General features: G+C 33.9%; 1 protein-coding gene across 3 annotated transcripts in view; it reads left to right on the top strand.

Moving 5' to 3' along the window:
• Positions 1 to 14626, top strand: part of Rpb8 (DNA-directed RNA polymerases I, II, and III subunit Rpb8) — a 46412-nt gene that overhangs the window by 3163 nt on the left and 28623 nt on the right. The window contains exons 1-3 of one of the 3 annotated variants that reach the window (XM_089172833.1): positions 2607 to 3559; positions 8905 to 9107; positions 13198 to 13281. In XM_089172833.1, coding sequence (XP_089028959.1) covers positions 9086 to 9107; positions 13198 to 13281 — 106 coding nt within the window. In that variant the 5' untranslated portion in view covers positions 2607 to 3559; positions 8905 to 9085. Of the gene's footprint in view, positions 1 to 2606; positions 3560 to 8904; positions 9108 to 10483; positions 10906 to 13197; positions 13282 to 14626 lie in introns of those variants that run through there. The other 2 variants (XM_015319478.2, XM_015319477.2) reach the window with 2 other exon arrangements.

Below are 14626 nucleotides of genomic sequence, written 5' to 3'. Positions count from 1 at the left end.
CTTTTTTTTCTTTTTTTGAAAGATACTTGAGCTTTAACGATCATATATGAACAGAGCTGTAAACATCTTTTTCAATATTATGTTTGCGACGTTTTCCTAGACGACGAAAGTAGGGCAAGTGTAGATAAATCGGATAAATTGGATCGTCTTCGTAATCAATGAATTAACAATTATCGACTGTGAAAAACCTCCAACGAAATTTCATCCATTTTTTACTTCGAGGAATAATTTATTTATTTCTTTTATTTTCTTCTTAGTTCTTCTTCTTTTTTCTCTCTTTTTTTTTTTCTTTTTTTTTTAATTTCATTAAAGATATCTAGAGAAAATTCATTAGTCTTGATTTGATTATCTCGAATTCTCATCAATCTGATTTCTTTTCTTCTGTATAAGAGATAAATTGTCTAACTTGTAATTGGTCAAACGTAGTTAATAATTAATTAATTAATTTTCTTTTTTTATTTGTTTCTATGTTGAGACTTGAGATCTTTGTCAAATTTTTAAATATATAATATAAATTTGTTAATTGAACGTAGCTCGCAATTTTTCGTTCAACGTGTGTTTTCCACAGTTATCGTATTGTCAGGAATAAAATATTACAGAACAAATACAGATACGTTATCGTGAAATTTAATTGTAATCTTTGGAAATAAATGATAGGAAAATACTCAATCCGTATAAAAATAAAAACTATATCAATTTCCAACACATTTTTAATTATAAGGGTATGCTTTATAAAATTTTCATGTCGATTAAAAAAATTAAGATTTACAATGATTATTGTCAAGTTATATTTTTTCTTATTAGAGAAATGAATTAAAAGCTAAATAAGAAACCACAAAATTTCCTTAACGAATTGATCTTTTTATCTTCAGTTTTATCGGTAGTTGTTGTAATATTGTGTCTCTTTAATTATTTAACCGTATTTTATTTTCTTATCAAAAACTCACTGGGAGAAGCCATAGGTGGTCTAAATCATTTTGACACTCCCACGAGTACTTGTTCTGGCTCTCGTCAAAATTGATTTTAAGGTGCGGCTAAATGCCCTTGTAAATTCGAACGTTCTATGCGCACACGCGTATATATTTATGTATCTCACAAGAGAGATGATACATAGTGAATATTTTCATCTCTTCTTCTTTTTATTCTAACTATTTTTTCAATTTTTGTTTAAAATGAAATATAGAAAAAAATCAATCTGATCAATGATTCAGATTAAAGGGATACTTGATATTTTCAAAAAATGTACGTACATTCTTTTTGCATTCGATACTTTTCCTACGTGGTTTTTTTCTTCCTTCCTTCCTTCCTTCCTTCCTTCCTTAAACGTTTTTCTTCCTTTCCGAACAAGTAGGTCACGGTGAAGGAAAAAGAAAACAAGACAAACTTTACCGACGAAGATATTTTATAAAATGCTACGTTTATTTTAAAGCGATAATTAATTAATTAAATCATCATATATCACATTTGACGATCTAAATTGGCGCATCAATAAATGTATGCATAATGTATTTTTTCTTTTTCGATAAAGTATCTTTGTGAAAAGAAAAAAAAATGTCGATTTTTTCGTATGCCGCGTTTGAAAAAAAAAAAAAAAGACAAAAAATTCGATACAAATATTTACTTGGTGAATATAAATGACACGTACGGTCTAAAACGGGTGTACGTGACATGCTTAGCAATTTATTTTCATGCTAAAGGAAAAATATTCTACGAAGAAAGGGAAACATCCTTTAAAATGTTGTTGAAAATCCTTTCGTCATTCCTATGATACAAACATTTTCAAAATGTCGAGTATAGAATATTTTATTTTGTATTTTTTATCTAACATAACGCGAATGACGAGAAAGAAGTAAGTATTTGTTATTGTCGCGAAAAAAATGCTATTATTGAGACGCATTCCTTTACGTAATACGTTTTCAACGATGTTTATCCAATCTCTATTACCGTATTATTTTTCTTTCTTTTTCTTTCAAATTATTATTACAAGTTTTACGTATGTATATATCTTTCGTTGTTGGCTGGTTGGGGAGCAAAATCGTGCCATTTAAATTACAAAATAGCAAACCGATCATGATACAGCATTAAAACATTCGATGTGAGATTTGTTAATCGAGAGAAATCATATCTCCTTTGGGTTGGAACATCTGTGCGCGAAGTGAAAGCTCTCCAAGTTGTTCTATGCTGTGTTGCAAACTAACGGCAACTTTAATCCGCGCGTATTAGAAATTCTAACAACGAAATATCGTCGATCCTTCCAAGTTCCAATTATATTCGAACTTGGTCTTTGGCCAACGTAACATTTATTTTTACCCTTATCCGATCATAAAGTAACTAGCAGAAAGTTCTCCAAAAAAATGCAAACCCTTTATGGGTGCTGTACAATCATATCAAATAATAAAATGAAAGAGAGGTGTTAGTTTCAAACAAAGTCATTCATTATGAGCTGAAAGATAAAGGATTATAAGAGAGTGTGTGAGAGAGAGAGGAAGGAAGGAAGGAAGGAGTAGGTGAAGGGAGGGAGAGAACGACGCCATGATGGAAAAAGGGGGGTACGATGCTCGACTGCCGGCTGGCTTCGTCGAGCCGACAGTTTGGTGTTCGGTGTTGCTAGGCGCGCGCGAGTACCGAGCCGGCGAGTGCCGATACACAGAGAAAAAGAGACAAACAGATAGAAAGAAAAAAGGGAGAAAGAGGAGAGCCACTGTCAGTGCCAAGGCGGCAACCGGTAACCTTCCTTGTCGTCGACGTCGTCGTCGTCGTCATCGTCATCGTCGTCGTCGTCGTCGTCGTCGTCATCGTCGTCGTCGTCGTCGTCGTCGTCGTCGTCGTCGTCGTCGTCGTCGTCGTCGTCGTCGTCATCGTCGTCGTCGTCGAAAAATATTATACATTTCCTACCAAACATAATCTATAACTTTTACTCATTTTTTTTATTCTTTTCAATTTGTATATCTCAATATTTAATTATTTATTAATTAATTTATTTATATATTTATGTATTTATTTATTGAATTTCAATTAGGATTGGCGCGAAATTGTATGAGAGTAAAAAAGAGAAAAAAAGAGATATAATTTGACGGTGGCACGTAGAAAGAGAGAAAGAGATAAAGAGAGAGATAGAGAGTGTGGCGACGCTTGCGTCTCGACGCCTTTCGAGGCCATTTCGATCCTCGTCGGTTTTCTCGGCACAGCACGTCGACCGCCGATAGCTTATAGTCTCCTCCCCCTCATCCTCCTCCTCCTCCTCTTTTTTCATACGTGTCTATATATATATATATATATGTATATATTTATATGTATATGTATTTATATACACTTGTGTATACTAACCTCGAGGAAGGACACAAATTGCTCACTGGACACAAGTACTACCTACTTACTATCTATAACGTAACAGTATCAGTAGAGAAGGTCGGTTCGAGTCAGACGTGATTCGAGATCCAGTGAAGACCATGAAAGAACTTAACTTTTATTTCTTGAAGAAGAGGACGAACAAGAAGATGGAGAGAAAACACGATCAAGAAATACTTTTTCTTATTAGTTTCATCGACATATCTTGAAGGTACTAAAAAACATTATTATTATTAATTATTATTTAGAAATACGAGAGAGCTACTACTAGAAGCTTATCCATTTTTCCTCTTGGATAAGTGTAAGTTCGCGTTCGTTTGCATTTATTTTTCATCGATTTAATATCATCTACTTCGTTAACGAAGTATTCTCTTATCATAATGATAAATACAGGATATCTATACCTTAACGAACAACTTATGAAAAGGACACAAATTGTATACTTGGGGATAACGAACAAATTTTGTTAGTTCTTTGGATCAATTTTTATTGTTTTTTTTTTTTTTGTTTTTGTTTTTTTTTTAGTAAGTAAATTTTACACGGAAACTAAACGTCGATCTTAGTTACTTTTTTCTTTTGCACGTGCATTATGTTTCATATTACATGGGTGAATAAATGAATGATCCTTTTCATCGTTCGCTTCGTTAATTGGTCATTAACCTAACATCTGAGCGTGTAGCGAATACGTTTATGTCTGATTCCTGTCGTGACGCAGAATCAGCGTTAGGATCTACGAGCAAATGATGAAACGAGGAAATTGCGTAGTTCGTATTTCTCATCATTTTCTAGTATTAAAGTTAGAGATCCCTTCTTTCGTGGAAAGGAGGATGTATCCGTCTCCGCGAGTTCATTATCTTCTTCGTTCATTTTATTAACTAGGGAATATTTCAATGACATTAAATTGCGTAATTAATGATCTTTGAACAAAATTATTTTACGAAAAAATCCGATAGCAGTTTAGAATGAAATTATTCAAGAATTTCTGTTTGTTTTTTTTTTTTTCTTCTAATTGTAAAACTCTTTTTAAAATTAATTTTTCCTTATAACGTTGAGTCGTTATTTATCGCATCGTAAATTTATTTTCTTTCGTTCGTTTCTCCATCTTTTCCTTTGTTCATCATTTCGTTTAGAAACTAGCACGTGATGCGAATCGATAGTAAAGTTAGTTCACAAGAAAGAACATAAACGATAGACATTCATCTTTCTCTATCGAGCAACTCGAAATTTATTTCAAACTGACCTATCCAAATGAAACAAGATTTTTTTTTTTTTACAAATACCAATGAAAATAACACTTTTATATTAAATAATAACGAAGACTCTCGTAGAAATTTATTAGTAATTTTCAATGATTTTAGGTAGCTTACAATTAGAGCTAATTTCATATTTCAAGGCCAGACAGATAAAATAGACATTGATTCTCTTCCTATCTGCTATTATGATCTTTTCGCCTGTTCTATTATCTCTCTTTCTCTTTGCATTTTCCCTGAAATCCATTGACGTTCCCCTTTGAACGATATCGTCGTTTCCAAGCCAACTCGTGAGTTTCGTATGCTGCTGCTGCTACTGCTGGCGGTGGTTCGTCAATTAGCCTATCAATTTCATACAGCATTAATCGTTATCACATCAATTCCTTCTCTCTCTCTCTCTCTCTCTTTACAAGTACACTCGTCTCGAGGCTTATTTAAGTTCTATTTCACAATAAAACTCTCCTTTGATATAATAACATTTTTTTTTATTTATAAAATTCTCTTCAAATGTTAGTAGTAATTATTTGGTCTTGAGAGTTATAGTATAGTATATAGTTGGTAGAATTTCAAATTCGATCGATGAAGCTTTTTCGTAAACTAGTTTCCTTCGAAACTCGATCAGCCATGTCAGTGGTTATGGCCATGATGGTAGGTTCCCACTCAAAGACTTCATCCGAAGCTGTTCAGCGGTTAATCCTATTTGATGTATAGTCGGATTATTAAGAGTCCGCGTGTATCCTTCTCCATGACTTTGTAAAGATATTAACGATAAATCAATAACATGCGTAAGACTACAAAATGAGAAGAATAAAAACAAAATCTACATTTATTTAACAAAATTAGTCAATACTTTGGTACATCATACCACCCGTATTTACATAAATATCATTTAACTATTGCAATCAATTATAAATGGGATTTTTATTACGTAATATAAACAAGCTTATTATTAAAATTATTATTATATCATCACACGTAGTATCTCGATCGAATAAGTGCAAGCATTAACACTTTAATATCTCATAAGAAGCATTTACGTAACGTCATTGGAATCACTTTAACGAGCACCTTTGTACATATGATATGATTTCTTGAAACGCTTCTTGTCTTTCCTTTTCTTTTTTATGTATTTTTTTTTTTTTTTTTTTTTTTTTTTTAAGTAACTAACTCTTCTTCCTTTAGTCTTTTCAATAAATCACTCAGAAAAACTAGAGGATAGATAATTATACGCGAAGACAAATATTATATATTTTAGTCGCGAATTATTCAATAAATAGAAAAAGAAAGGTGGGTAAACTAACAAATAAACGTTACGTTAAATGTAATCGTTAAAATATCTTTTATAGCTTTATTTATTGTAAAAATTACACGTTCAAGGGGAAAAGATTTGGCGTTGTAATCTTTCAAAATTCTTTCTTTTTTTTGTTTTTTTGTTACATAGTACTCGGCTCGTATATTTTCGAAACGAGAACGGTCGACAGTTAAAACGAGTCGTCGTTGTTGGTAGATTCGAAGTTCGTACTCGTGTCTTTCCTTTCTGAAATCATCTCCTGGAGCGGGCGACCTTGAAACCAGCTGACAAACCAGAGAGAAAGAGAGAGAGAGAGAGAGAGAATAAGAGAGAAGAAACTGGTGTGCGAAAGAAGGATTGCGCAACGCTTCGAAATACCATAGCTTTCGATCTTTCCCTCTCTATCTTTCTTTCTATCCATATATCTATCCATCTTTCTATCTATCTATCTATCCGTCTCTCTTTCTCTTGTTGCTGCTTACAGTGGTCCTCCTCATACCAGATTCCTTTTTGTCCCTCTTCGGAACGAGTTGTGTAAATGGAAAAAAACAACTTTCCTCTTTCAGCCCTCCCTTTACCCCCTTCCCATCACCACCACCACACGATCGATGTATTCTATCTTTTTCTAACTTTTACATCTTACTTTTACTTCTACTTCTCCTTCTATTTCTTTTCTACGTCCTACTCGTTTTTTTTTTTTTTTTTTTTTTGATTTTGTTCTTACGCTACTTCTTCTTCAACATCCCTCATTTGGTTGTCGCCATCTTACAATTCCTATTTTTCTATTTTATTTTTTTATTAGCTGCCCTTATTATTCTTGCCGCCATTTTCTTATACTTGTACTTGTTCAATTTCTTCTTATTCTTTTTGGCTGTCCTCATTTTGTTGCCGCCATTTTCTTCTTCTTGTTCTCTTGTTCTTCTTCTTCTTCTTCTTCTTCTTCCTCTTCTTTTTCCTCTTCTTTTATTTCCTTTGGTTCTTGCACACACGCGAGCATGTGCACGAAATATCGACCAATCGTCTTTCTCTTTCTCTTTCTCTCTTTCTTTTTTCGTGTAGATTTAGTCTCCAACTCGCATGATATTCCTCTCTTTTAATACGACGGATATTTCCTATAGGCTATGATGACAAAAGATAGTATTATAGATTATTCGAAATTTCATTGACATTTGTCTTACTTCTTGTTATTAATTTTCAATGATTAATTAACAACTTTTAGATCATATATTTCAGTTTATAATTTTATTTTGTTATTATTATCGATATCGAATTCGTTTCGGATTATTAAAGTATAATCGTTGTGTTGTCGTTCGTCATCGTTGCTATCATTAAACTCGTCTATTTTAATTTTTTCTTTCTTTGTTTTGTTGCTTTTTATGTACCTACAAACGATACGTCCAACGATACGTTCAACGATACGTCATTTCTTAGGAGACCTTCGAGTTATCGAGAATACTATTTGATATTCTTAAGTTTGTAAACATTATATGACTGACGTGTATTATTTCGTATGTTTCGTATCCATATGCTTAGTTGTACCTTAAGAATGAATCAACGAATGAACGAAACGCGTCATTTTTCTCGAGATAAATTCCTTGTTCTCTCTTTAATCTAACACAGGCCGTTATTTTCATATAATCATTCCAATTTAATCTATCCCCGTACACGTATACGCATCCGTAAGAAACTAGGCCAAGTCGTTAGAAATTTATTTTCCAGTTTAAACTCATAGATGTATATATATATATATATATATATGTCAGGAAAAAAAATCTTATGAGATAGATAAAACGGAATATAAAAATGATTAAGGAGAATAAATTTAGCAAAAAAATTATTTCATCTTATTTTCCTCGTGTCGGATAATACGAAGATGAGAAGAAAAAAAGTTAGATGAATTTTCTTACAGAGAGAAGGAAGCCTTTCTCTTTCTTTAAAATATCACAAAGAAAATAAGATAGGAGTAAGGATAAAGATAGGGTGTGTGTGTGTGTTTGCGTGGGAGGGAGGGTGGGTTGTTGGTTGTTGTAGGGTAGAATAAAAAAAGCAATGCCGTGAAAGGAAATAAGAATCGAGCGAGTGTAACGGTGATGTGTAGTGGTAGTGTCGTAGAGAGTGAGAGCGAGAGAACGAAAAAGAAAAAAAAAGAAAGAAGAAGAAGAAGAAAAAGAGGAAGAAGAAAAGAAAAAAGAAGAAAAATAAGCAAAAGAAGTAGAAATAGGGAGGGGGTTGATATCGGAGGGGAGGAGGCCAGGGACGGTTTTCCATCAGCGTGGAAAGGAGCTATGATGGCCACCACCCTCGCTTGCTTGCTTGCTTGCTCGCTCACTCGCTCGCTCGCTTTTGAAGGTCAAGGTTTCACGCCCCTCTTCCATCAGAGTTACGTGCTAGCGAGTAGGGGGTTGTAGTAGAAGGGGCTCGAGGGCGTATCGAGCAGAGTAGTAGTGCTGGTAACAGCATCAGCAGTAGTGGTAGTACCACCAGAGCCAGCAGCAGCAGTAGCACCAGAAGAAGAAGCACCACCAGCAGTACCAGTAGCACCAGCAGCACCAGCAGAAAGGTCTTCGTATTAGTGGTGTTGGTTGGTGGTGGTTCGTGTTTCGACCGATAGAAAGATAGATAGAGAGAAAGAGATAGAGAGAGAGAGAGAGAGAACGTTCAGAGGGGTAGAAAGTTACGTAGGTGGCGCCGGAGGGGTGCCGAGAGCCCGGTGCCCAGTATTTATAGCGCTTGCAAACCGATCGATAACGAATAGCGACACTGCGCAGTTGAGAACCCTCGTACCAAAGTCACCCTCCCTTTCTATTCTATTCCTCAAGCAGCTTTAACTCCTCACCCCTTTAGATCTTCTTCCTCTTTTTCTTTCTACTCCTTTTTTCAATTTATTTCATTCTTATACTTTAGTCCTTTTATTTCCAATATTTCTATTCGTTCGATTATTTGGGGGGTGTTGTTGCTTATTTTTTAATTTAATTTTTTAATTCTATTTTGTAAATATCTCAAATAATTATTCAGATAAACTAAGAAGAAGGTTTATTTTGGCCGTAAATATTTGTCGTTCCGCTCGAGCAAGCGAGACAACCGAGATGTATCATTGGGATCGTCGAGGGTCCGAAGGTCGGCATATCGATTTGCTTGAAATTTGAAGTACGAGGGTTTAACCCTTGCGGCGGGCCTGTGATCGAGTGTATACACGATGAATGGGATACGGTGGAAAGGTAAGGGCGACTACTACACTCTCCCTTTACCTTCCTGAAGGTTTACTCAATTTACAATTTTCATGATCGATTGATTTTTCTCTTTCTCTCTCTCTCTCTCTCTATCTCTCATCATCATCATTATCGTCATCACTGTCGTCGATGATTAAGATATCGATTTATGTCCTAATTAGATATAATTTGATTTATTCATTCATTTATTTGTTGTCATCGTTGTCACATTTGTCTAACATTTAAAATCAAGAAAGTTGAGAAGAAAGATAGGGGAAAGTGAGAGGGAGGAGGGATGAAGGGTAGAAGGGTAGAAGGTGGGGGGCACGCCCGCATTATCAGAAACACCGACCAGGAAGATTGTTCTCTCGCAAATGGGCATTGCGCGAGTGCGAATGACAATGGTGTAGAAAAATCGATAACCGGTGCGTCCGTCCTAGGGTGGACGACGCATTATCGGTAACACGGGTTTCGTAATTTCATCCTTAGTTTATTCTTTTATTATTAATAATAATATTGTTTTTTTTTTCCGATAACGAAGAATACTACAAAGAACATAACTTTTATCAAAGATATCCGATTGAAAAAGAAATGAAATAGACAACCTACTACAACTATGCGTACCATAATACAATAGGAGATCAAAAGAAAATAGTAGTGGACAAGAAAGTAATGGTAGTGCAGTATAGTCCTGCTGTAAAAAGAGGGTTGTAAGATAAACGAAAATCGGCGTTCAGGCCGAAGATGTAAAGGGCACGTAGAGAAAGATAGAGAAGAGAAGGAGGCAGGGTGGGAGAGAAGGGTACAAGGTAAAGGACAGGCATATCGGTTAGGTAGATAGATGTATATGGTAGATGAGGTGGAAGGGGGAAAGGACCGCCCCAGAGGGCGGGGGTAAGTGCATTGCCATCCCTTTCGCGTTACCGGGCCGTACTACTAGTGGGCATCCCCCTCCTTGCTTGATCAGTGCGCATGAGAAAGAGAGTGCACAAAAGAGGGCACAAAAACAAAGTCACTGGAGGAGAATAACAGAAAAAGAGAGAGAGAGAGGGAGAGGGAGAGGGAGAGGGAGAGAGCGACAGAAATAGAGAAAGAGAGAAAGAGAAAGGATTCAAGGAAAGTGAGGCGTTTGGGGCTGCTATTGGAGGGGAGGAAAACAAGGTATATGGAAAGAGTGAGGGGTGGAAATAGAGAAGGGTAGATCCCGTGCGTTTCGTCGGAGAAGTCGAATCACCGGACGACTGTAAAGGTCGTAGGTGTTCTCTTCTCTCCTCTCTCTTTCATTTGATATATATATATATATATATATATATATATATATATATATATATATATATATATAATTTTTTATTTTTTTATTTTTTCCGTATTACCATCTCGCTTGTGAACGTCGGCACGTACTCCAATCAGAGTAGAAGACAAGCAACCAGCTGGCTATTGGTGTCATTAGTAGTGAACGATGACAGAGAAGACAGTTCTAAGCATTTATTATTCTTCTAATTCTTTTTTTTCTTTTCTTATTTTACAACACGTTGATTCATTTTTATTAACGATGATGATGATGATTATTATTATTATATTTAACGTGAATTGGGAGAAAAATTCGTCAGTGGAAAAGTTTATTCTCGTTAATCGTTGTCCCCAGTATGGAACGATGTTACGTGACGGAAAGTTGGTTATTTTTTTGGAAAATATTTTTTTTGTCGAGGGGGTGGAGAGAGGAAGAAAAATGGAGGATAACGAGGAAAGAGTGATGCGGGGAAAATCGACTGACCGATGGAAAAATTTCGACGGGGTGGGAAAAAAGGTGTGCTATGTCAATGTCGAAACTTCTTTTTTATATTTTCTTTTATCGTTAATTTTCATGGAATAATAATATTGTAAATATTACTTCGGTGAACTTGAAATGAATTTGGAATGACGACGACGGTCTCTCGATCGATCGATTAGACACGCCATATACACACTTATAGTGTATATATATATATATGTACACTTGGACAGACCACTACAAAGATGTTCGCATGAGTAAATTTATATGCGAAGAATATTTTTTACACGCGATTGAAATTTTTCGAAAAAGGAAAGAAACAAATGAATGCTATTATAATACAATGTTTTCTTTTAAATCTCATAGTGTAATAAGTAGTTTCTATATTTGATAGTATTATCTAAACGAAAAAAAATAAATGTTCGAACGATTTCCTATTATGGCACGTAACGTTAGTTGCATTAGATATCAAAGGTCAACTCGTCTCGCGAATTCTTTTTATGAGAATACAATCTATTATTAGTATCATGATATACATATATATATATATTTAAACTGTGAGTGTAACGGTAATATTACACGAAATCATTATTTTCGAATTACGTGTCGTATGAGATACATTTTTAATGAATTATTTTTTCAAAAGCACGTTAACTATCGGAAGTTCATACTTTATAAATATAACGTAGTCTATTAAAAATAGAAATTACCTGATCGGCAGTTCAATGCGTCGAGCTTTTTCTGTGGGTGTATCTTTTTTCCTTCTTTATTTTATTTTTACAAATAAAAAAGAAAATCAGCTTTCTCGTATTTCTGACTGTAGTTCTATCATCAAACGAAGAAGAGGGATTTTTTCACTTGATTGCTTTATCGATTTTTTTTTTCCCACTCCGAGTACGGATTAATTATTTTTTAATATCGTATTAATTAATATTATTTTATTAAACACAATATTACGCGTTAGAATGTTATTTGTCGAATACTTTATCTTCGTCCGTCGTTTAGAGATATTTTTTGTATTATTTTTGTTTTCATTCCTAATAAAACGTTACACGAAAGGTTTTCATTTCAGACCAATACATCATTCGTCGTGGCAGGATGATGAAACGGTGTTGTATCTTCAAATTCCTATCGTATAATTATATAGCTTCATAAAAAAAAAAACTAATGGCACATTTTTGACGATATATTTTATCGTTTTTGAGAGAGAGAACATTATTTCGGTCGTTATAAAACGTGTCCTTAGAAAAAGATCGAAGATTTTGTTATCTGTAATTTTCTTCTTTTCTAACATTGACGATTAAGAATATTGCAATGTGTACCATCAATAACAATCGTAATGATTATCACATAAAAACGACAATGTACAAGAGAGAGAGAGAGAGAGAGAGAGAGAGAGAGAGAAATTATAGAAAAGAAGAGAAAATTGCAGTTGGAAAAAGGGAAAGTACTATGAAACTAATGAATTACGATGGTATTATCGCGTAATCCATCGATTTACGAGTGAGTGTGAATTTATGGACAAAATATTTGCCGCGTATAATGTGCGTTTTTCTCTTTCTTTTTTTCACTATTAATATGAAAATGGAAGAATAAGAAAAGAAACGAAACGAAACGGAAGGAAAAATATATAAAGAAAGAAGGATGACTCTGCTCTTATTTTTTTTTTCAATAAATTTACCACCCTAACCAATAAACTTTCAAGGATAAAAAAGATCAATCTACTTTCATCGTCATCATCATCATTATTATTATTATGTTATGTAAAGAAATTTATTGAAAAAAAAAAGTATAAACATCGTTAAACACCGATCAAATCGATTCGGAAGAAGAAGTTTCGACCCTTTTTACTCCCACACGATAAGTTTATTCTTAGACATTCAGTATGTATATTATATTTGATCCTAACTATTCTCTTCTTCTTTTTTTTTCGTCTTCTTTCTCATCGTCATCTTTCTTGTATTGTATTTTGATACCAAGAATAAGACGTGTTTACTTGCCGTGTTTACTGAGTTTCCTTGTAATTTTCTCTCTCTCTCTCTCTCTCTCTCTCTCTCTGTCGCTCATCATTTATATTATACTACGTCCCTCGAAGTTGAGTCATTCTAAAGATACGTGTCGCCTCTCAGGTTCTTCTCAAGTGTTATTATCACAAGTCGTACTTTATATTATTATTATTATTATTAATATTCTTTTCGGATTCTTATAAAATGAATTATTTTCTTCCATTACACCTTACACATAAGGTTTGAACTTTTCTTGTTCTCTAATTAATTATTATTAAATTACAATTTACTAATTTTCTGTACGTTTTTTTTTTGTTTACAGTGACGCGATTACATTGCGAGTCGGAATCATTCAAGATGGACCTGATTTTGGACATCAACAGCTGGCTCTACCCTATGGATTTAGGTAAGTTTCATTTATAATATAAATATATATTTATGGATAAAAATTTGTTTTAAAAGAAAATTAAGGGATTTAGGATAAAAAGATTTTTCTTATGCATTGCCATAGAATATTTCTAATGCAACAAATTCATTAATAAAAGTGGATTATACTACGTAATGTTCATTCATACCCCTACTTTCTTTCACTCGCCATTCATGTAACAAAGTAAATAGGATAGAAAATAAATTGAACGAAAATAATTGATCTCGTTTATAAGTAAAAGGTATATGAGAGTATATATATATATAGCACGATTTGTTTACGTCGCAGAAGGAAATTCGATAAACTGGTGGTAGACAGAGATAGAAAGAGAGTGAGGGGATGAAAGAAAAAGCAGGTGCATATACATGGTGTCCTGTAACTGATAATACAAACGAGCAAAGGGGTGATTCTACATTTTCCATTTAGCTTAATTCACCAATTACAGGACACCTTGTATATACATTAAGAGTCGTTAGCATGTTGAGTTTTTCCAGTCACACAGAGAAATATAATAGTTTATACATATATGTATAACTCAGTCAGTCTGAACGTGCATTTGAATGCAGGTCACGTTCAAGGGAAGACTTTGAAAGGTCTTCTTCGTTATATTATCCGCGAGCTTGGTTCCTTCGTTAATTTCTTCATAAGTCGGCCTTGGATAACATCATGTTACAAAGAAGGACGTTTAACGTTTCAATTATTTCGAAAGTGTCTGTTTCAAAAAGGTCGATCATTCTTTTTTGGATTCGAGTAAACTACGATATTTCTACCACCCAAATTGTTTTCGTCGATTTATTTATATCGATCATTCTAAATGAACGAGTCTTTTCAAATAGAAATAGTTGAAACGGTGAGAGAGAAAAATGAAAGAGAAAGAAAATGTAACAAATCGACGTAGGGTAGTTTCGTTTGCATTTCACACGACCGAATGCACCCCTTGTAATTTCCGCTTGGGGAGACGCTTTTTTTTTTTTGTTATCTTCTTACTCTTTTTTCACTTTCTATTTTTCTTTCTTTTCTGTTAACTTCCTAAGAGAGAGATCGAGAGAAAGAGAAGGGAATTTTATGGAATTTATTTTCCTACATATTTTCGTTTTTACATTATAGTAAATGAAATATGTGGAGAATGGCTAATAAAAAGAATAAGAGGATAAATAAATATTACATAGTAGTCCATTTTTAAAGGAGAAACATATGTCAAATATTTTGAAAATATTCCAAAAATCAGAGAGGAAGAAAGAGAGAGAAAGGATAGAAGTACATACCTGATCGATTTTGTCTACCTAAAAAAAATACAATTTGATAGAATTTGCTTGAGATATAT

This window comes from Polistes dominula, unplaced genomic scaffold, assembly GCF_049000335.1.
Source record: "Polistes dominula isolate Pdom_NZ unplaced genomic scaffold, Pdom_raw_medaka contig_23, whole genome shotgun sequence".
Lineage (NCBI taxonomy): Eukaryota > Metazoa > Arthropoda > Insecta > Hymenoptera > Vespidae > Polistes > Polistes dominula.
This window is presented reverse-complemented; position numbering and strand designations above follow the sequence as displayed.